The 23,841-nt window shown below is 45.3% G+C and overlaps 1 protein-coding gene across 1 annotated transcript in view; it reads right to left on the bottom strand.

The window, feature by feature from the left end:
• The window catches only part of LOC108938700 (ATP-binding cassette sub-family A member 1), a 115,390-nt gene that overhangs the window by 47,938 nt on the left and 43,611 nt on the right, over positions 1-23,841 (bottom strand). Inside the window, 11 exon segments of the mRNA XM_029251896.1 lie at positions 1,762-1,951; positions 3,010-3,108; positions 5,649-5,776; positions 13,479-13,618; positions 14,608-14,640; positions 14,704-14,850; positions 15,253-15,301; positions 16,168-16,382; positions 17,224-17,299; positions 18,926-19,167; positions 23,014-23,151. Of these exon segments, the coding sequence (XP_029107729.1) occupies positions 1,762-1,951; positions 3,010-3,108; positions 5,649-5,776; positions 13,479-13,618; positions 14,608-14,640; positions 14,704-14,850; positions 15,253-15,301; positions 16,168-16,382; positions 17,224-17,299; positions 18,926-19,167; positions 23,014-23,151 (1,457 nt within the window).

Here is a 23,841-nt window from a genome sequence, read left to right as displayed (position 1 = left end):
AGAGTGAAGAAAAGGACGGCACTCAGAAAAATAAAATTATTTCCTCTTCCATCTTCACAAGGCCAAATTATCCTAAATTTGACAGGCTGCTTCCCAGTAAATGGTGAAATAACTGTGCCAGAATGGGTTTTTTTTTAACTTTTTTTTTCTTTTGCAGCAGGTAGGTTCTGAGCGCCATCATCGCAATATAGGTGTTCACAGCATCATCTTCAACCATCCTCTGTGCTGTTAGATGCACCATCTCTCCGTCCATCTGTCCGGCACTGTGGTGGTTAGAGTCATTGCCTTGCGATGCGAAGATCTTCGGTTTAAATCCCCACTTCTCGCTGTAGTACCCTTGATCGAGGTATTTACCCAGAATTAATATAGTAAAACTTGCCCAGCTGTATGAATGAATAAATAATTGTAGCTTAACACAGAAATCTAGCATTGTAAGTTGCATTGGAGAAAAGCTAAGTTAATGACTAATAACAGCAACTGATAATTGCTAGTCGAATGCAGGGTCGAGGTGGTCCGGAGCCTATCCTGGAAGCATAGGGTTTGAAATAGGATAGACCTGCTTGTCCAATGCAGGGTTACAATGGTCCAGAGCCTATCCTGGAGGCTTTGGGCGTGAAACAGGGTACACCCAGGACAGAAAACCAGGGTAATCTCTTTTATTAAATACCATGTATTCAGCACACACTTGAGAACAACAATGCTTCACAATCCTGAAGCAACGGAGAAAAGCACCCGATCGAGCATCGCTGAATGAAGATGCACATGAGCCAACGGCTTGAAGACGGTGTCAGGGCTGCCACTCACCGTCCGCACAAGTCAACCGCACAACATCTCGACAACCGAGACAGGAGGGAAAATTTTGCGCTTTTTTCAGGCGTCTGTCTAATTGGAGCTGAACAAGTCTGGCTTTGGGGACAAAACAAAAGAGGTGTTTCTCTCAGCCCGCTGCCTGTCGGTTCTGGAAGCCTAAAGCTGCATGTCAGCGCCCGTCTGCAACCAATACACACTTCAGCACCTCCAGGATCCATAATGAGCCCCAAAGTCAGGACCCATTTCCTGCAATTCGCTTAACTGTCTGACAGTTCACTTCTGCGTTTTCATTCTGTGTATCAATTTCGTTTGGCACAACAGGGCACCAGTATAACCTTGACATCAATTCTGCAAGATAAAAAGCATTTATCTTTTTTGGTGGTTCTACATCATCAATGACTTTGATTTCATTAATGTGTGTTTAGCTCCTCAACCTCCAAATGCATCTCCCAATTTGTTTCCGGTGCTGTTTTCCTGTAGCTCACATTCACACTGACACACACACACACTTGGTGTAAACGCCCAGTTGTGGCAGGAGCTTCGTGGACAGCGCTCTCATCACTCATCGCTCAACACTCATCCTGGAGAGAGCAGACATCTGCTTCTGTCTCCTTCCTGTCTGAGGCAGAGTTGCCAGGGTTCCTCGTGGTTCCCACTTACGCAAAGATCTACTGGGGGTCAACTCTGAGCATCCAGCATCGCATGACAGTTTTTCACATTCTTGCATTTGTTCAGATGCTGCATTGCTCAACACAATCGGCTATGTAGAAATAAGGCCAAAAACACTTTAGAGACTAATGAAGGACTAAATGCGCAGGACAATTTGCAGGAGGAACCTGCTGTTGTACCATGGAGAACAGCACACCTTCAACTCTTCGTGGAGGAGAACAACTGTTTTTTTCTCTGGCATCACAGTCTCCAGCTAAAGGGCAACCTCGGGGGGGGAGGTACCTGAGGCGGAGGGAGGCCCCCAGCCCCCAGGGGGCAGTCAGGAAGAATGGTGGTTCTGCTTGGGGTGCTGCACTGACAGGATGGAGAAGGACAGGCCATCGTCCAGTTGCCGTTGGCAAAGATGTCCGACACGGAGGGAGGAACCGATGGGGTGAACCAGTCCGAGCCGTTGGAGGCACAGGGCAGCTTCCTACGGACAGATACGAGCAATACCCAGATAATAAAACATAACACAAGATCAGGTGAAAGGAATACGCACCTTTATTACAACATCTGCAGATTATTAATTATTATTAACAGCTGTTACTTATGTGAACCCTTCTTTCATCACGGAGCGTTACACTGAGATTTGTACACTAAGCTGCTTACACTGATTTACCTATTTATAGAGCTAGGTAACTGCATAAATTCAGCAAGTACCTTGATAAAGGGTGCTGAAGCGGGAGGTGGGATTCAAACCTAGAAATGTCTAGACATTCTGACCACCGTGCCACCTGCTGCCCCGGTTCGCTGTTATGTGACGGTACAAGATACCTGATCGGTTCACACCCTCAAAATTCTCTACAAAAGTTGTAAATGTTCAAATAAAATGTATATCAATAAGAGTACAGCATAAATTCTGTAAGTTTATAACTATGTGAATAAACTGAGAATATGTCCATCCTGAGGTCCGATGTTCAGTCTGACACATTATGTATTTGTATGTGCACATCTGTACGCTGCACACCACGTAGTTAGTGGTCAATATGTCAACAAATTTGGACAATTTTTAAATTACAACACGATTTTAACTGTTGCCACTCGGTCAGCAGTATAAATAGACTTCGCTCTGCTCATATAAAAAGGCTGATGAAGCGTGCCGTTCCAGACGGAGCCTAAGATGAGCAGGAGCTCACTGATATACGATATCTGTTATGGTCGGAGTCCCAGGACGCAGCACTTCCATTTCTCAAACCTGAAACATGAAGAATTTTCACGAGAATACATAAAAACACAGAGGCATCGATTTTCCATTCTCGCTAAAAGTGTCCTTTCAGGGAGCAAAACAGGTTATTTTGACAGTTCATTAAATATCATATTGGGGTTGGAGTTAAACGCAGCGGTGTCAAGCGGTCAGCCGTGGTCACTCTCGGCTCAATATACGGCTGCCCTTGCATCGATCTGTCGGCTCGGTTGCGGGCTTGTGCACGGGCAGACTCGGATCCCACAGGGGTCTTCGTGGGATTCTGGGAGGCCAGGTGGACTCACGGCAGGGGGTTCTGGGCCATGCAGCGCGTGCCGAACCCAGGCCGATTCACCAGGGAGTCCACCACCCTTGCGGCTTCCACGTGGCCAGGGGCGTCGTCACTGCGAACACACAAAACCACATTAGAAACAGGTCCTGCTTGTTTAGGTGAACTAATCTCCCCCGTAATCTGGGGTCTGGCTCCAAGCCCCATTCCCGCAGGCAGGCCGCCAGACAACTCACCACACTGTCCAAATACTGAGCTCTGTGGGATCGGAGCCCCAACATCCCAAACTGAAGCCAAATATCCCAGGGAACGGATTACACCGGTAAACACTGACCGAGGAAAATGTGAGCTGATGACAGCTCAGCCAGCGCAGTTTACACTTGCACTGGTCTGGAAAACACTTCCCCCCCAACAAAGTGTGTTTATCAAATGGGCATGGGGTTGAAACTCAATAAATCTTCAGTTTTTAGAACTAACAGGTCTCCATGTTAATGCTCCAGGCCAACATCTCACGCCAGCGTGGGGCACATCACCGTGGGACGCTCTGTGACACATCAGGTCAAAACCAGCTGTTAGATTGCAGGTTTACGTGACGAGTCTCAGGTCCACACTCATCCCCACTTGTCGGAAGGATGACTCCACAGCACTGAACCTTTCGTCCTTTTCACATTTCCAGGTTTGTTGCCACCTGGCGCTTGTCTTCGGAGCAACGCGTCGGAAAGACCGTGAGCTCTGCGAGGGCTCTATGTTTAATGGAAAGTGCCCATCGATCCGATGCCTGGTCATCTAAGAGCCCATTCTGCGAAGGTCAGAGCCCAGCCCCCACCACCCGTGAAACCAGTATATGCTTCATCACTGATCACACTGCCTGCTTTTACTACAAATTACACTTGTATAAATTCATATATTTCACATCACACAGAATCTCAACTGTGGTTCTGAGTGCAGAAATTTCCAGGGATGGAATCTTTTTGTGAACCACTCTACAGTATTGCTTAATTTTTGCATTATTACTAAAATACTACAAGTATTAAATATGATATATTACATACAGGCTGTGCCGACATCTGACAGCTTGCAGAACAGATGTGTCAAAAATGCACAGATGAAGGAACAAACAAAAGGTTGTGATGACAAAGTTTTCATAATACCATTCATAGTATATTATACTTCTAACGTAGTCAATGAGACAGAGAAAAATCATGTTAAAAATATCTGGTTGTAGGTTCCATCAAGCTTTTCCATAAAACAGAACATAAACTCAGAAAAGCTTGCATTTTTTGAGAATTAGGTCCAATAAGTTATTTGTGCATCGTAAGAACAGAGCATGTTTGTCTGAACCTGGGACCAAACGCATCTAATTGCCACATATTTGCCTCGGTCTGGCTGGAAAAATCAAATCCATTTTCAGCGTATTGATCTGAGAGAGAAAAGCTAGGCAGCATCCAGCATATTTCCTGGAGGAAAAATAGAGAATCAGAAAATATCATCTGCTAAAATCATATGTGGGGGTGAAAGGAAAAAAAATAGACACGGTGTTGCTCGGACTCATTTGGACCGAGTGGACACGGGACAGTCTTCAGCTGGCTCACTCATCGCTTGGGCACCTAAATGTGGCTCTGACAGCAGCTGTAAGCAGAGTGACATTCGGCAAGAATCTTGGTCATGAGGACGAAGACTCTACGGCAACATCCTGGAAAAGGAGCGACGCTCCAGGACTCGACGTGGGGGGGTGGAGTACGATGAAGATCCGTCAAACAGACAAATGTGATGATGATGCTGATGGCTGGCAGCATCAATATTAAGAACAGTGAAAGTATAATGGCCCAGAAGAGGAGGAAGGAAGAGGACAATGTGGAACACGGGACAAAAGAGACTACTGTAAATACAGTGCTGGGTAAAAGTACTGTTTAGAAATAATGCAGCATTTTCTCAGTAAATTTCATCCTATCTTCTTGTCAGTTCTAGTCAAATATGATTCTTCTGGAGCCTGATGCCATTTCCTTGGTGTAAAAGGCAAGATGTGCAGTCACAGGTGTGAAAAAGTAACTGTCCCTTCACAGCCAATGACTGGTTGCGTCACCTTTAGCTGCAACGACTGCAACTAAAATCAGTGATGTGAGAAGGACTGCTGGCCCACTGCTCCATGTAGATCTGCTTCAGCTCAGCAACATTTGCATTCCAGGTCACTCCCCTGAAGTGATGGATGGTTCTGAATTCCAGAGGGACGCGTCTAACTTTATCACGTCCAGTCCCTTCTCTACCGAGTGACAGAAAGAATATACCCTTGATGGATCATGGTGGAAAATAAGTCACCCAGAGGCCCAACAACCACGTTGTCCACAAGACATCAGGTGTCATCACCCTGGGGATTCAGGAGCGTTACACTGGATTGCATGGATACCCCAGTCTTTGAGAGCTCCTTTGTGGAGAAACGGCTTGATTCTTCACTCGTTGACTCAACGAGGTGAGGAATTTTGGCTTGGTGGGTTGTTGTCAGGAGTACAGAGACTATAGCATTAATAGGAAACGATTAACAGCAAGTTGCAAATGAAAGCCAATGTGTTTAAAAAAAAAAAAAGAAAAAAAAAAAAAACGGTAATGAAAGCATCAAAGTGAGCATCTGCCCACAGCTGAAAGCATAAGACTCCATACCTGAAGAAGGTGTTCTGTGGGACACCGTACATCCAGGGCTGCAGTTCAAGGCTGGGATACTCCAGGAATGGAGGGACGATGAGCGAGAAGATGAGAGACAAACAGACGAAGACAGCGGGAAGGACCACCTGGCAGAACACAGAAGGAACAAACATTTGGAGGTTACCATTTTTCCTCCATAATACCATAGACAACACAGTCTTCATGCATGATCAATGAGAGAGACACACACATGGATGTCTCTGTAAGGAGGTCATTTCTTTACTGTGTTGGGCAGTTTAAAAAGGTAATTTTGACGTCAGTGGATGTTTGTGGTCTCATAAACACATCTTTGTATCGCCTGCTGCGTCACCAATGAAGAGACACAATGAACTTCTCAAGGCTTCAGACTTCATAGAGCAGGGGAAAAGAGTTTCTGAAAGCTTAGAACACAAAAGAGCGGTGAAACAGCAACACGTACTGTGCATTGTTTTCGGGAGGTAAGTGTTCGGTGTACTAAGAAAGAGGGGAAGGTTCGTGACAAATGTTGAATTTGGCCGAGTGTTTGAAATGTTCACCGTTCACGTCTCAACACTTCCCAATTATCTTCTGTTAAAATGCGCGTGCATTTTTTACACGCTGTATATCGTCAGCAGCATTTCCTACTTGGTTTCCAAGGAGATGGAAGTGGAAATGTTTGCCCAGCGTGCAGAAACAGTAATGGATTGTAGTACAGACCACTCTAAGAGTCAGAGCCCCATGATTATAAGTGTGTGGCTTTAACCTGGGTACGGCTGAGTTTGACTCCGCAATACTGAGAACAGATGCAGCTGTGAACCAGAATCCAGGTAAACAACCACACCTGTTACCATGATAATTATGATCCAACAATAAGATGTCCACCTGCCTCCGATGGCTATGAACCCAACGCTGACAGCTAAGAAGTAAGGCCATTACTTCAACGGGTTAGCACATAGCGTTATTGGCACCAAGGTTATGGGTCTGAACCCTATGAGACCATACAATGTGCATTCATGAAGGTCCTTACTCAAATTCCCACTGGCTGTGGATTTAAATGCATACTCCTGTATTGGTACTTAGGTTCTTAACCTAAACTGATACAATAAAAATAACCCTGCTGTATCAGTGGATAAATCACACACATACCCATTCTCTGAAGCCGCTTGCCCCAAGCAGAGTCACGGCAGACCGGAGCCTAACCCGGCAACACAAGGCGCAAGGCTGGGGGGGAGGGGACACACCTACGTAGGATGGGACGCCAGTCGTCGCAAGGCACCGCAAGCAGAACTCGAACCCCAGACCCACCAGAGAGCAGAGACAGGCCAACCCCGCTGCGCCACCGCGCCACCACGCCCCCATGGGTAAATCAGTGCACAGTTAATCTCAAACATTTTAAGTCACTTTGAAAGAAGGCACTGTATAAATAAATGAATAATAAATCAGATATATTACTCAAAACCACTGGAATTTGCCAAGTGTGCATCCTCAGGTTTCTGTTCTGCTGTTCACAAATTTGCTGGACTGTTTCAGAAACAAGGGCCCTTCAGATGTGCGTCACATGTCAGATAGACATATTTCAGGTGAAGGAACGGGTCGGTCACATTGCGACTGCGGGCCTCGGGTCTACAGTAAAGGGAAATAATGGAAGAAAGTGTCAGTCACACGTCAGACGAGCGCAAACCAATTTGAGCGTCTTTGACTGAACTCGTTTAAAACAATAATTGCGCCGTGCGACATTTGCATAATTAATTTTGTCAACCCCCCCCCCCCCCCCCCACTGTCCATCCTGCTGGAAATGCTGTCTCTGTGTTGACACTTCCCTATGTTTTATTCCTGCTCTGACAGAAAAGGTTGAGGCAGGAAGCAGCAATTCGCTTAATGTTTCATCAGCGGAGCTCCGGCGAGGGAGAGCGGCTCCTCCGCATGATTAATCGGGGCCTGTCTCCTCTGTTATTGTAACGGCTGGGAAGATGGCAGAAAATGTTGATTTGCAAACCCGTCCTAGACCTAAGACATTCTCAAATTCAATATTTAGCACAGTAGCGCATGAATTAATTTATGAAAGAACCATGAGGGGATTCAAACTTGTTAAAGAGGCCCTAGTTAGAACAACAGGCCATTGTGAATGTGAGAAACAGCTGGGTAATTTAAGAAATATCCATCTGTCTGTCAGAAAAAAAGGAATCTGCATAATTCCTTTTTCAGGAATCTGAATAAAAGGCAGTGCTTTAACAAACGGAAATATGCATTCAGGGCGATACATATGATTAGTGCACTTTCTGTCCTTTGTCAAAATGTAAATTGTTGCTCAATAGATTAATTTCAAACGAGCACATAATTATATTCATGACAACAAATGCACTTGAACAATCAGCGGAAATTTTCCTACATTTTTAATGCTATTGTTTACCCCATATCAAAACGGTGCTTTGTGGGCTTTTGGAAAATTTATGTTGTATCACTTTGTTTAATTTGATCATGAGGAGGAGGAGACATAAAAAATCGTCGAGGTGAAGTTGGGTAAAGTACATGGTTTTTCTGAGAAATTGTTTGCAGCGACAGGGCAATTTATGGTATGTGGATGCTGACAGAAGAGAACAGGGCACTAAAAAAAAAAAAAGCTGGTTTACTTTTACTGACACTCTTCTCCGTGGAGGTCTGTACAGTTACACTGATTTACCTATTTATATATCAGGTTAATTTTTTTACTTTATCAAATCAGGTATGTGCTTTGATCAAGCAGGAGCAGGAGGTGGGATTTAAACCCAGGAACTCGTATTGCACGGCAATTGACACAACTACCACCGGCTGGCTCCAGACAGTGGGCCCCGATACCCCCAGCGGCATTTCAGTTTCCAACAGTGACCTTGTTGTTCGGCACCCGTGGTGCTGTTCCCCTGTGCTGCCTCTGCGGTGCGCCATTTGCTTGAGGCCAATACTGCGTGATGCAGTGTTGTTGAGATCCATTAGTCTCCATGAACTCCGCTGGCTTTGAACTGAGTGCTGTTATCCAGCAAGGACTCCTTCTGGTGCGCAGCAGCCATCTCCTTCACGCACCTGACCACCTGTGATGTGGGATAGCACCATCACTCCATCTCTAAAAGGGGTGTGTCATTATGAGGAGATCCCTTCCCAGTGGGAATAACTCACAAAGGGCAACGGGAAGTGTATTCCGTGGGCGGCTGTGCTTCCTCACCGGTCTCTCTAACATCATCAGCTGATTTCCATGTCCTTGTCTGAGCATGACATCCACACTTCCGTATGCACCTGTAGGTGGGTTCTGCCTGTGCCTCGAAGTCCTTCAAGTGCTGGAATCAAAGATCAACTCCATCTTGCTTGTGGCATAATTTGATTGCTTTGCTCAAATATCTGCCCTATATGAAACACAGCGCTGTGGACTGGGGTTTGCTCACAGTTCAAACGATTTTAAGTTCAATGTCCATCTTTCAAGTGTTGGCTACAGCAGCACCCTCTCCTTATTCTTCCCGCAGCTCTCGTGATGCGAATGCTCATCACGCATCATGTCTGGCCACAAGAGTATTGCACTGATCACCGGACTGAACTTGTGCAGGTGTGTCGAATGTGGACCTACACTGTGACTCAGCTGAACCTTTACGTAGTTGTTTGAAAACACACTTGCATTTCTCCGTGATCTCTAACATCTGAACTTTCTGACTCCACATAAGCTTTGAACTCAATGCCTTTTTTTCCCCCCCAATGTTGCTCTGTAAGATTAATATGTTTACTGTGGGTCAATAATGGTCAGGAAGCATGGTTCTGTCTTCAGTTCAATCGTATAATACTGCATCCCCACAGGAAGAAGACTGTGGACAAAATTTCAGCCTCATTCATGTCTTCAGAAACCTTCCCCGAAGTCATTGACTGCTTGCACATGACTACATGTCCACTCATGCAATATAATATACAGTACGATGAGACAGCTCGTAGCGTTGTGTTTAGTTCTGTTACCTTTGGACCTAAAGGTCGCAGGTTCAGCTCTCACCTCTGGCTGTAATACCCCTGAGCATGATATTTACCCTAAAAAATTACTCAGCTGTACAAATGAGTAAATATTTGTCGGAAGATTAACACTGTAAGTCGCTTTGACAAAAAGTGTCAACTAAACGTAAATAATAATGTGTCCATTTTCCGGGTGGCGATGTTCATGGTGTTGGCCTCTCTCTTCTCTCAGGTGCATTTTAGTGTTCAAGTTACTTAAGATCTGCTTCAAATAATCAATAAGCCTTCCAACAGGTGGATGATAAGCCAGCGAGAACGTCATCATCATCACAGTCTGGTGTGGCTCCCTGTGTTACCAGAGCCAAAGGTACTCAATATTCCACTTTATACTAGTTCCTGAACCTTGGAACAAGTCTCCATCTTTCCAATGAAAACGGTGCTGTTCCGGTTTAAAAAAAAGACACCGAGGGCCAAAATGTCCCAATTTTGAGAAACGATAACATCCTGAGCCTCGTCACTGTTGGTGGCCTTGACATCATTGTGACAGATCATGAGAGAAATTTCCACTGCGGTATGGATTCCTGGTTTCACGTCATTCCTGATGATCTCTACAGTTGGCCTTTTTCGCCCTACAGAGTGGGCAGAGTGAGATCTTCACACATAAGCTTCCTATGAGTGCTCTTCATCTATAACTTCATAATGAGTTCATTGAGACTGTCAGTGCTGTAAGTTGCAATTAAAAACAGTAATTTCTTCACAAAAGTGTGCACTGATTCGCCTTCTCCAAAAAAATTTGAATAGTTGGGTCGAACAGGTGTTTCTCATATGGAGAGTTTTTATAGTATAACATATTTCATTAGGCAGTTGGACACTATTTCAAATCACTATTTCGCCTTCTGCAGCATATTCCAAAGTGCTGAAAATATCCTTCACATTCTATTCTATCCTATCCTACCTCCACATTGTCTTTCATTTGGGAGGCAGAGAGAAAAAGTACTGAACTAACTTAGCAGAACCACACTTCACATCAGACACGGAGGAGATAGGAGGTAGGTGCCACACCCACGCTGTCGGAGCAACGAGGCACACCTGGGGCTCGGCACGGACAGACGGATAAAAAGCTGCAGAAGAGCAAGCTCTAACACGGAACCTTGTTCAGCCTTGTGACTTGCTACCGTACTCCTCAGCCTTAGTGTCTTCCTTGTCCTCTCTTCCTGTTCCCTTGTCCAACTCCTTTGTACTCCTCGACTCCTAGCGTTCATCGACCTCTTGCCTGTTTATTGACCACGTCTTTTGGATTACCCTCTAAACTACCAATGCACCTTGGAGACCTTCACCTGTTTTGTGACTACGACTCTTGGATTTCCCACACTGAAGCCCCTTTGCTCTGCACTTGGGTCCGTCGACTTCCTTCGGGAACGGAACACGGCAGTAGGGTTGGCCCTGGTGCCACTGCTGGCTAATTTACCAGGGTCAGTGTTTCCAAGTGTTTGGCACTACGATATTTCCTGGATTCATCCATCTTCTCAAGCGGAAGAGTCCTGCAGCGCTCATTGGGAAAAGTGCTACCAATCTCACACAGAGAAGCGACTCAGGGACATGAGCGTTTCCCTTTACTTCCCCAAACTGCTGCTCAGCATCGCCACGGGTTCATGGTGGACTTCAGAGGTGATCCACTAGTCTACTATGAAAACGCACTTCTGTAGCAAGAACCTGCTGAACACAGCGGTGTGAAACCCAATGCCGAATTTGTAGGTAGTGTATACGTGGCAGTTTCCTCTGAGCCTTGCTCAGGCTAAGCAAATAAATAATGTAGGGCAATAAGGTAATGGAAGAAGAGGCCAGTCCAGCAGTGCAGCCCTTGGTTCGAAATAAGCGAGATCAAGGCCAAAAAGAAGCGGTCATGTTCATTATTTACGAGTTTCCTTTGTCTCCTTGAGCCCTGCTGCCACGTATGCCCTGATCCATTGCCCACTTGTTGGGTTGGCAGAAGCCGCAGAGCCCCATTTTTCCACAAATCCTGCTTCACCCATGACCACCTTTGGGAGCAGGACAGCGGAGCTCTACTAGGATCTGATACCATACATGGAGACCACCCAGGTCTGTGTGGATTCGGGCAGTTAAACTGATATGTGTACTGTCATTCATTCATTCATTCATTCATTCATTCATTCAGTGCGGTGCCATTTATTACTTGGCATTTATGCACTTCATATATTTACACTGCTACTTTAAATGCTGTGCTTCCACTGCAACTTATTTTCAAATATTCTCTTTTATTTCAATAATAAAGTGCAATTCCAAGAGTATCATTTTCATTTGAAACCATTATTTATATCAGACTCCACTCCAAGAAATGTTAGAGTGTGATGTTCGCACACTGAGCTATTTGAACTAATTTACCCATTTATAGAGCAGGGTAATTTTTACCGTACCTTGTAAGTCCCTTGATCAAGAATACTATAGCAGGAGCAAGGATTTCAACCCAAGTCCTCAATTTTACATGGTGACACCACCTGCTGGCCCGTATATATTTCAAAGACAAAATGAAGTGTTGAAGTCGGATGTTGTTTATGGGATTATTTGATGTGTTGAGTCCAGTAAAGTAGCAGTCTGGACATCCTCCCCAGTGTTGCTCTGTAAGATTAATATGTTTACTGTGAGTCAATAAAGCTTCAGCTCTTGCATCAGTCAAAATCAAGACGTATCCTCTTTAGAAATATTTCTGAAAGCCACGACACTTGAGTTATCCGGCACTGAATAATTAGTGCAATCAGCACGCATTAGTATTGATCGCGCACGGCGAGTTGGGAACGTGCGTCGCCATCCAGCGATTGCTGTGTCCAGCACTCGCCCCGCTGACTCGATCGGTACCTCGACAAATCGGTAAACCTGGGGGAGTAAAGTAAACATGCCTCCCACTTAGCGTGGATGAATTACACCCCATTACATGAGTGGCGCACAATTAAAGTAATGACTTTTCAGATGTAGAAACGGGACAGAAGGTGCTCATACAACCAATAGAATTAATTCATATGCGTTCATGCCAGCATTTATCATGATTACAGAGGCTGCAGCCCATTTAGGCGGTGAAACTTTTGCGGCGAATAAAATGGCCGAGACAGCGAGCCCCGTAGCAAGTTTGTGCACCAGCCTCTATCTCCTTAGCAACAGGGGTGGGGGTCGGGGGGGGGGGGCTCATGCTGCAAAATCCCTCAGATGAGCTCAAACATTGGGGGGGGGGGAGCAGAGGAGCCGCCGTTGCACCACGGACGAGTAGGGAAGCGCAAGGTGGCCTGTGTCCAGGGCGAGCGGCTGGAGCATCAGCCGTTGTAAGAACAAAGCTTTACGTGCGCATGTGACGCCCACAGTGCGAAGCGCTTAACAGCGAGGTGGTGCCGAAAGTGTTCTCTCGCAAATCTCCCCTGAAGGGGTGCTGGGAGCAAGTGGTGTGTGTTCTGAGTAATCGGATTTCTACACACAGCCTTTGATATCGTGTGCAAACAAGTCTATTTAATTCACTATCAGCTTCGACATTTATTTCCTCTGTGCGCGCGCATGTGTGTTTGAGACCGCTGCTCATGCCAGCGTGCGTGATGACTACGCACATGGGATGACTGCATGTGTGATGACTAGGTGTCATGAATTACCATATGTGGCTGAGGAGACTGCATTTATGCGATAACTTCGTTTATGCGGTGAATGTACATGCGATGACTGAATGTTTGTGTGACGACCGCATGTGTGATGACTATGAACCGTTTCGGTGCGTAAACGCAGTGCTCATGACAAGCATTAATGTGTGTGAGACTACAGGTGTGATGATTACATGGTAACTCTCGAGGTGATGATTATGTTACGATTCAGTACCTGGGCGATGAGGCCCTTGCGACTCCTCCTGGCGTAGTGGAACCTCTTGATGATCAGGGCCATGAACTGCCTCCTGATGAGTCTCCAGCCCCCGATGACATAGGAGCCCTTCCCACTGGCCCCGCCTGCCTTCTCCACGTCTGCAGCAACACAAGATTAAAAACATTCCATACAAACATTTACTTTCAATAATTTATCAGGAAGAAGCTGGGTATTTATTAATACATTAAAAGAAAAGATCTTCTGAAAGTCAGACTAAATCTCAAATAACCAAAAACGCTTTAAGGCTCCAGAAGTCGTTGAGAGGACGATGTGTCAAGCAACGAGAGGAACGTGGTTCATTTTCAGAGCCGCGCACATTCATTCGAAAGCCAGCAAGCAGAAAAAAAAGCAGCAGCATGTAACGTTCCATCAAAGATCTCCAACGTTCCCTCAACGCTCCCCAACATTCTCTCTTCTTAACATTTCCCTTAAGCCATGTCTTTTATGAGCCTCTGAAGTGAGTCTCACATGATAATCCATATCTGCACTTGAATGAACATTAACATTCTACCTAATATATTATGGTTATCCAACCATCATGATGATGTTCTTTTAAATGTGGCTGAAAGAGCATCACCAAGTCAAATTCCTCCCATGTACAACCGCACCTGACCAATAAAAGTCTTGTGTACCACGTCTCTGTTAGAATCTCTGATGTTTTCCTGTGTACTGGCGAGAAAAATGGTGTTATACTGTGGTAGCGATGTGACGACACACGGCTCATCTCGACAACCAGCCTTCGGTGCAGGTTTCATGAGCGTGTTGCCACCGGTGTAATTTGGCATAATTTGAAATGATTAAGGTGATCCCGCCTCCCTCGGGTGGGAGCCTGCACCTCCATCAACGAGCAGCATATTGGTCCTACAGCTGGACCAAATGGGCCTCCTTCATCAGAATGACAAACACCTTGTCGCCACGGAGACCCCTTACAGTCCTCCCAGCACGACTCATTACCATGGAGCATCATAAAGCAACCAGCAGGAGGAGCGGCGGTGTGACAGATAGCGGTATTTCTGCGGACAGCAGAAAAGGTCTCACACACACACACACACACGCACGCACACACACACAAGCCCGGCGTACGCACCTTCGACTTTGTTTGCGAACTTCCCTCTCACCTCTGCGCCAGGGACATGCAAAGACAACGAAAGCAACGAAATGTTGTTCAGTTCCATGAAAGCACACATCACGCAGACATGTTTCGGCGAAGGTGAGGTGGTACCGCTGTGGGACGCAGACGAGTCCCTGTGCTCTCGCACGCTGCCTATGCTGTGACGTTTGTCTTCTCTTGAACTTCTCTTCCAGTCTCTGACAAAGGAATCCTGTTTGTCTTGAATTAAGACAAAAATTAGCCCCGTTATTATAAGGATAAATTATCACCATGAAAACGGAAAAGGTTTCACCCGAGAGTAATATGGAAAACATTACTGCACATTAAATATATGAAAATATAAACACTTTCCCTTGTTTACACTCTATAAAACAGGAATTATACATGGAAATGCAGCATGTTTAACCATAAACTGTGTTTGCTCAATAAGAAAAATTTTAAAATATCCATTTTACTCCACTGATAATCCACTCAGAGTGTTTTAATATTTAGCACACGTGGACTGACAGAAGGTGCTTAATTGAGCAGCATTTTGTATGGAAATATGAAATACGCTGTTTTTGTGTCGTGAATAAAAGTGCAATAAGGACAAGAGGATCTCAGTGTTTCTACCCTGGTTACCTGCTTTTTCCACATCCACTCCTGTGTCTTCGGCCACTTTTAGGAATATCTGTTAAAATATGCATCATTAATGAGTTTCACTTGCAATATACATTTTTATATAGTACTAAAATGCATTTTTACGAAGGCATATTTTTACATTATTGTTCAGGTTGAAGTCATTGCAAGATGAACAGCTGTGGATATGAGGGACTTACATGAATAAGTGATAAAAGGCTCAAGAGTCACATAAGACAACATTTGTTTCATTACTAAATGGTTGTTTCACTTAATCTCACAAAATATTCATATAGATTAAACTCTGTTGGTGATGTGATTGTGCCACAATCTATGATCCAAAAAGGAGAAAAATGAAGAGGGAATGAAAAACAATCACTGATGTACTAATATCCTGAATAAATAAAATAAATAAAAGAAACCATGGTGCCAAAGGAAGTCTGATTAATTCAAACAGGCATCATTAATGCCATTTGTGATTTACATTTGAGTCGGCTTTGATTCAGCTCCAATTCCATGATTAATTAAAAGTGAAATTGTGACTCCAAAGAACATTTAGCACAGATTGGATGATATTTCTATCTCAGAACTAAAGTAATGGAACAGAATAAATTAAAAACACTTTACAGGCCTATAATGGGAAAGTCAGCTTATTGATCCATCACATCACCGTTCGGCAAAATGATTTACTGGCCTTCCGGTGCAAATAAAATGAAATGATAAAAATTTTATTTGCAACTAAGAGAAAATTAAAAACTAAGAAAACAACTGTATCCATTCAGCTCTTTCCTTCCTTGGGAATATCTGGAGTGTTTTTCAAGAACGACGCAGCAAAACAATCTTATGGTTCCGTCTCGGTGTCATCAGACCGATTAGATGGGGTCGGCTCATGGGCTGCGCCACACCCTCCCTTCTGACCTCCTCCAGCGTGGTGTCCGAGACGCCGTAGCTTGCCACGCCCAGGTTGCCCATCTCCAAGTCCAGCTCCTTGAGCAGCAGGGCGAAGGAGCCATCGTGAGCTGCAGCGTACGGCAGGATGTAGGTCACCTCCTGGCCGATGCACTCCAGGAAGACGGACCCGGGTACGTGCCTTTGGAGTAGCCGGGTGATGGCGTTCACTCCCGAGACGCACCCTGGAGGGCGGAGGGTTCCATGGATGACGGTGAGATGGTAGTGGTGATGGCTTCACTGACCAATGGCAACGCGTCGCAAGTTTTTTCCCAACTATTAAAAGCAGCTCAAGTGTTGTTACGGGGCCTGCTTGGCATTTCTGGGCTCTTCTACTTTCTGATTTATGAAAATCAAACCACTGTGACTGATGCAAACCATACTGCTGTGACTGATATTCCCCATCACACTCAAACTTCGACATGCTGTCACAGGAAGACCAAATGTCCACGCTGGGAGCGTTTCAAAACTGTCATCTGGACAGGAAGTAAACAACACCAGAAGTGGCGCTTCGGCACATGGCGCTTGGCTCTTTCCACACGGCGACGCGAACACAACACAATATGTTCATTACGTGCTTCGGCAGGACACAATGCATACGTTTGTCTGCTAATCGAAAGGCGATGTGCTTGCGAGAGGCCCGCCTGCGGTGAACTCTGCTCTGCACTGCTGTCTGGCTGCCCTCTGCAAGTGCCTTTCGATGGAGACATAACAATTACAGTGATTGATGGTAATAACCAGGCAGTGGACTGTCTAGCCAGCCCGTGCTCACCGTGTCCCCCGAGATCGGTAAATAGATTTACCCTCATCTATTCTCAGGCAACATTTCAGTTCTAATCTTTCTGGGCAGCGCTCAGGAAAACATATCCCAGGCTATTGATTTTAGCCTATCATAGATAATTACAGATGTTAAACCAGGCATGGACACTAATGTGTTCTGATGAAATTAGGCGATGTGGGTATTCATACCGCTGCCAGGTTTCAGGCAGGAAGAGAAGGAGCCTACCGAGAAGGGGTCGGTCGTACCTGAGAGATCGGCGCTGCCGGTGCTCTGGTTGCGGACGCCCTCGTCCGCGTCTTCTTCATCCACGCCGTCGTTCCGCTGCAGCGGGAGGCCGCGGGGTAATATCAGGATGGGTCTCGAAAAGCGATTACGTGCAACTTGTCGCAATTTGCCCTTGTATTAGATTTCAGCTAAACGTAATTATCCACCCTCCCTCACGAGCCGGTGGTCGAATGGCGAGACAGAGATGAATGGGGGTAATTGTGAAAACTGATTTATCCAAACAAGGCAGACAGGTTGATTAAACTGACCACAAAAAAACAAAATGAAATGGTGCATTCATCAGTAACAAGCAATGTTTTTATTGTAAAAGAACATCTGATCTTTCAGCCGCTGTTTGAGTCTGATGGCTAATCGCAACAAGATGCCTGTTAGTCAGGACTTTTCTGCTGCTTCCAACCACAGCAAAAGACTCCTCCCTGTTGACAGAGTAATCCGTTTTTTAAAGTTTATTTCACACAATTTAGTCAAAAAATCGAGGGCGGGAGGGCTCATGAACTTTTTGAGTGCATTGTACCATTATTTATTTCCATTGATTTAACACAATGCGACATGAAAAATGGCCCAGTAACTATAAAATTCCTTAACAGGAACATTGTTTCTATAGGTTAGGGGTGCACCAGGGGCCAACTCTGAGTCCAGTGTTTTTTGTTTCACTAAAACTATTTCTCAGTTCAAGAAAGTATTTGCTTCATAATTATCGTTCAAATGGATTTTTTTTTTTTTAATTGCAGACTATTAATAATACATTTGAGTTATTTCAGAACTACTGCATATGGCCTACTGATGGATGTTTGTTGCATCAGCCTTCTAAACAGTTCAGTAACTCCTGTCGATTCCTGTTTCTTTTTATCCCCTGCAGTGAAAAGGATGCAAGAAATGCAGAAAATACCTCGCTTTATATTTATTGATTAAAGAATGAAGATTGCTGGATTAATTCTTCTGAGAAGAACTAAATGGGCTCCATCACTTTGTGCTGTAGATGTGAGCCAGCATCCAGTTTTTTTTTTTGATTTTTTTTTTACCAGCAGATGCAGACCTGAAAATCTACTTCGCTCCGAAAGTAGGTGCCCTGCTGTGCTGACTGCATGCGTAACTCAATGAAGGATTATTTCAGCTAATTACTTCCACTGTCAGCCATTTGCTTGTATTGACTACAATTAGGGGCAAAGACGCCCTGCGAGGCACCAGATCAAATGTGTCCCTAATAGCAAGCGACATCCGCAAGAAATCCGCCAGACAATTCCTACCATTGGGAAGGACTCAGACTTAACTGGTGAATATCTCACGCCACAGCGGTGACTAGGGAAGTCACAGCTGCAAGAAACAGAATGTGTGTTTGACACCAATATGCCTTGATGATGAGTAAACAAAGCTTAATAAATGTGCGTTCCTACTGCTTACTAGAGTCACTTGAGCCCAAAGCCAAACCAACAGCCAAACTCCAAAAACACATGTGACGAAAATTAGCATTGAACTTCATCGTCTACTTATTTAGACTTGTGTTTAGTTACATTGTCTTCTTTGACAAATGGTTTAAACCAAAGTGATTTAAACAGCTTGCAGTGTCACGGCAAATTTAACTGAAGACTTTGAGTTGACCATCTTGGAAATAATACAAAAGCACCTTTCCTGATCGGTTTATTCATGTGAGGAGTTCCTTACCCACACATTTCCCTCAGGAACACTGTTCTCCACCGTCTGGCTCTGTGGGAGGGTCCTGTGCTGAGTCAAATTCCTCTCCACTCTGGCACAGACCAGAGTGAGGTAATACCCGCTTCCAAAGCACTTCTTGAGGAAAAGAGAGGAGCCGCAGCAGCAGAGTTTGCCGTGGGAGATGATGGCGATGCGATCTCCAAGGATATCCGCCTCATCCATATGATGGGTGGAGAGGATGATGGTGCGGCCTGGAGAAAGCAGTAGAGTCTGGGCTCAGATCCCATTCCCTTTCCCAAAGAGCATTTCATGGTACCACATAAACAGGTCTAAGCCAGGGCTTGATGGACCACAGAGAAACATTCAGACCTGTGCCTGGGAGATGTACGGGAGAAGTATGGCTCCTTTCCAGCAAGTGATCATCTAACCTTTTCCAGGTTTGCCCAGGTTTCTCCGCTTTTTGACTGAATGCTAGTTTGTTAAGGTTTTCTGCTGAACTGTGAAGATCGTTCTTTTTTGGCATTCCTCCTGACTATCAATGACCATTTATCCCAGTGCAGCAGTATGTGGCTCGGAGTTTATCCTGGAGCCGTAAGGTATGAGGTAGGGTACACCCTGGATGGGACACCAATTTGTGTGAGTTTTCTGATGGGTCAGGACACCATAAGCTCAAGAACAGAGGAAAGGAGCATCAGTACAGTCATACTGTGGTGTTGTCCACTATAACAGGTTCTTCTGGGTTGACTGTCTGGGTATATTTCACACCAGCTTCAAGTATCTGAAGAAAAGTAATGGCAGTGAGAACAGCGCCTGGCAATAATCCAACAGCACCGTGACTCAAAAGCATGGCAAAGCACCAGCACCCCAGACCACAAGCCGTTATGTTTCTACAAGAACATCCTCGACTGCTGTGGGATTACACACCGTGGGATTTGCTTGTTCACTTGGTACTTATTGAAGAAACGTTCCAATTCATTGCAGATTTGTGCTCAATTCCTGCTTGGCTCCTGACCATCTGAGGATGCTGTCGTCGCCTGGTGGATTAACGTGTTCTCCACACGAGCACAATGGAAGCGGTCGTCAAGGCGACAGTAATTATTTTATCCATCTGTCCCACTGAAGACTGCGCTCGGACAGCATTTTCACCGGCTGTGTCCATGAGAGCAGGGAAGCTCTTGCTGCAACTCCCATTGCGGCGCTTTACTGGCTGGGGGAAGGAGAACTCTGTGCCTCAGCATCTTGGACAGAGGGGATCTATCACAGGCCGGGATAGACAAAAATCTCTGGATAGGAACTTCCAGTCTACCCTTAGGTTACATGATTCTCTGCATGAGGACACATTAACGTGTTAATATTATAAATGTTAGAAATGAGTCAGAGCTCCCGACCAATGTGTTTCAGTCTTTGAACTCAAAGGAGTTCAAACTGCCTGGTGACCTGGTAACTGTGAGTAATCAAAGAATCGAACCACATGCACTATGGCTTTAGCGGAGACGAGCCGCTCCTGGAACCCACGGAAGGAGTCCTGCAGGGTCCGAAGAGAAAATGCTTTCCTCTTTCCTCTCCCATTAATTGAATTTTGTCTTCCCCTGAATGGCAGGTCCAGGACCTACAAGGATCTGTCATGAAACATACTTGTGTTTCTCTTTTTCGCAATAATAAAGTGTAAGCAGGAGCTATAATGTTTAATCTGTTGCAAATTCAAGTCTAAATGATTCATAGCTGCCATTAGAGAGCAGACTGACCCTCCTTACTGCAGTCTCCATGGGGTAAAATGCATCCACATCAAAGTGGAACTCTGGGAGTGCCTCCCTTATTCAGCAATTACCGCATTTCATACATTTTAGGAGGAGATTAAATGACATTTTTATGTAACTTTTTACCGAGTTATACTTTTTTTAACTAGGTTATAAAATTCTACTTTTCAGGATCTGCTAGCATGTGAGCCATGGCCAGCAGCTCACACTTTCATCCAGCCCCATCCTTTCAGAAAACCATCGAGTCATAAGAAACTTGCGCGCAGGAATCCAAAACAGCTCGGTCGACAGGTACCAAATTAGAGAACAAGAAAAGAAAGCGCTGAACAGTCAAACGCATAGAAACACCGCTGATGATGATATTAAAGAGATCCCGATGATGCGACCGACGGGACGTATACTGTAGACGTTATTATTTCCAGTGTTAATACTGCATTTTTGTGCACTTCACTCATGTGCTGATGAACAAAATCAACTGTTTCCTCTGTGCACACCTTTCCCCTTTAAGAAGAGTCTTATTTTCAAAGTTCCTATCTGCAGAGGAACTTCAGAGACACCTGCACCGCTCACGGCATCTTCATGCATAATGAAACAAAGTGGAGTGCAGGAGGAGCGGTCGCTTAAACGCTGCACGCTCCGACGATCAGGAGTCGTGTCGTCAGTGTGAAGATTAATCACAGGCGCTTCCCGCGTTCCCGCCAAAAAGGTCAGGTCACCGGGGATCGGCATTAATTTCCTTCATCCTATTAGTTCCTCTGGAAGAGTTAACGTCGCCCCCTATCGGCTGGCGTGGCAAACGCAGCTCTCACATGCAGTTGCTGTCAGGGTAAATATTACAGGAAAGGGGTACAAGTGTCTCTGCTGAGTTCAGAACTGTAGAGAAATACGCGGTGAGTCCTCTACTCATGACTCTGTTGATATTTACAGCAAAGCACTGCAGGTAGGAGGAAAGAAGCCGCTCGGAGAACGTCTTCCTTCAGACTGAAGGAAATTATTCTTCTTTTCCAGGGAAACAATGACCTGAACCGAGGACAGGTCGTCCAGTTCGTGCGCGCAATCCCGACCGAGCAGCTCATTTTCTGCAAGCAGTTATGATAAACGAGGACACGATACAATAAAATACAGATGTCCCAATTTACATAATGCCATACGCATTATCATATTATTATGTGCTGCATTTTTGCGCGTTTGATGTGTGAGCACGGTTCGCGGATTCTGCTGACGTCGCAGCGTTTTGTTTCAGAGCCCGTGGGGCCGTTTGGGCCCTCAGCCACTGAGCTAATAAGTCGTACCATTAGGTGGATCGTTTTCCGTCGGCTAAAAATATTTGTTTTGGAAGTGCTGCCCCTGTTGTGTGGGTGGGGAACAATAACACCCCAGGCGAAGCGGAAGGCTCATGGCTGGGGGAGAGTTAAAGGCGTGTGCTCAACATTAACCACAGCGACACCTTCGGGGAGGCGCTATAACAACGAGCCTCAAATGACAGAAACAAATGAAAATGCGAACAGCGAGGCGACCGAAGGCTTGCGTTCCCAGCAACCAACTCGTGTGGCAAATGTCTTTTCAGATGAAGCCACCGCAGAGGCATTATTATTAGCGGCAGCGTCACTTTGCTGCGAGCCGTCCTCCAACAAAGGCCTCCCGGAGGCTTTCTTTTCATGTTACACTGCGAGAGACTCGAGAATGGTAATAAGACAGCTTTCTAGAGTGCGAACATCCATTGAAAAAGAACCCGGCCAGTGCGAAAACGCTCTAATTGCTGAATAATTAATGGAGAGCGTGAATCCCCCTCGTCTGGGCACAACACTGGCTTGCTTTGAAAAGACACCTAATGCCTGGTGTTTCTCTCCAGTGCAAAAAAGAAAACTCAATAAAACAAAGAAAAATCACTGCATTTAAAGAAATGGTTCAGCTGTTACCTGAAGGTTGCTAGTTTGAATCCGACTCCCACCACTGCTGTTGTACACTATACCACAACTGCTAAAATGGATTTATGTATATGATTTATTTTCCCCAAGACGACAGTGTGAGACTTGTACACTCAGCTTCGTACACTGATTTACGCATTTTTACAGCAGGTTGATGATACTAGAGCAATTCAGGCTAAGAAACATAGGGTAGTACAGCTGAGATTCGAACGCTGGTCATTTGATTGCAAGGCGATAGCTGTAACTATTCCACCCCCTGGTGTCCCATGGGTCAAATCCTACAAGCTGCTTTGATCAAGTGATTTAATTGAAGAATAAATAATAAATGAGTAAATTATAAGATATTCTTGTCAGTCAGTATAAACGTGTATAAGCAGGGTGATGGCCACTGTAGGATGTCCACATGTCTTACCTTGTTTGTACTTCAGTAAGAGCTCCCAAATTCCGCGGCGGGCGTACGGGTCCACTCCTGCCGTCGGCTCGTCCAGGATGATGATGTTGGACCCGCCCACAAAAGCAATGGCTACCGAGAGCTTCCTCTGCATGCCCCCTGCAAAGAGCGGCAACCACCTCGTCAGGTCTCGAGTCACACGCAAGCACAAACACACACACGCGTGCACACACATGCGCGCACACACACGGGCAGCAGTTCAGGTTCAAAATTCACAACTGGTTTAAAATGCAGATCTCAATCGTCTGGAAATATCATAATTAAGAGAAAAAAATTAAGTTTGGCAGGACTTTGCACCGCAGCTGTGGAACTGGACATTCGACAAAGGTTGCAGGTTCAGCTCCTTGCTGTTGCATCAGCAACAGGTTATACAACCAGCAAAACTGTTAACAAAGAGATAGATATTGTAGCATAACACAAATATCAAACAATAAAGTTATTTCTAGCGATTACAGCCACCTTGTTTGTTCGCTCAGTGACATTATCACCGGGGTACAGGACACAAATTTTAGCTGCATGTCACTTGGCGGAAGCAGGGTGTGTGTGTGTATGTATGTGTGTGTGTGTGTGTGTGTGTGTGTGTGTGTGTGTGTGTGAGAGAGAGACAGACACGCCATGTCGTCCACACCAGGCACTGTTCGGCAATTTGTACTGCTAATGCAGCGTAAATGTCAGAGCGCTTGAACCACAGCGCAGGATCTCTTTAAAATTCATATTTCACACATTACGTTCAAACGCGTGGCGTCAGAGTGGCTGAAGCAGCAGCCACTCTCTCCTTACGGCAGATTA

Source organism: Scleropages formosus, chromosome 5 (assembly GCF_900964775.1).
Source record: "Scleropages formosus chromosome 5, fSclFor1.1, whole genome shotgun sequence".
NCBI classification, from domain to species: Eukaryota; Metazoa; Chordata; class Actinopteri; order Osteoglossiformes; family Osteoglossidae; genus Scleropages; species Scleropages formosus.
This window is presented reverse-complemented; position numbering and strand designations above follow the sequence as displayed.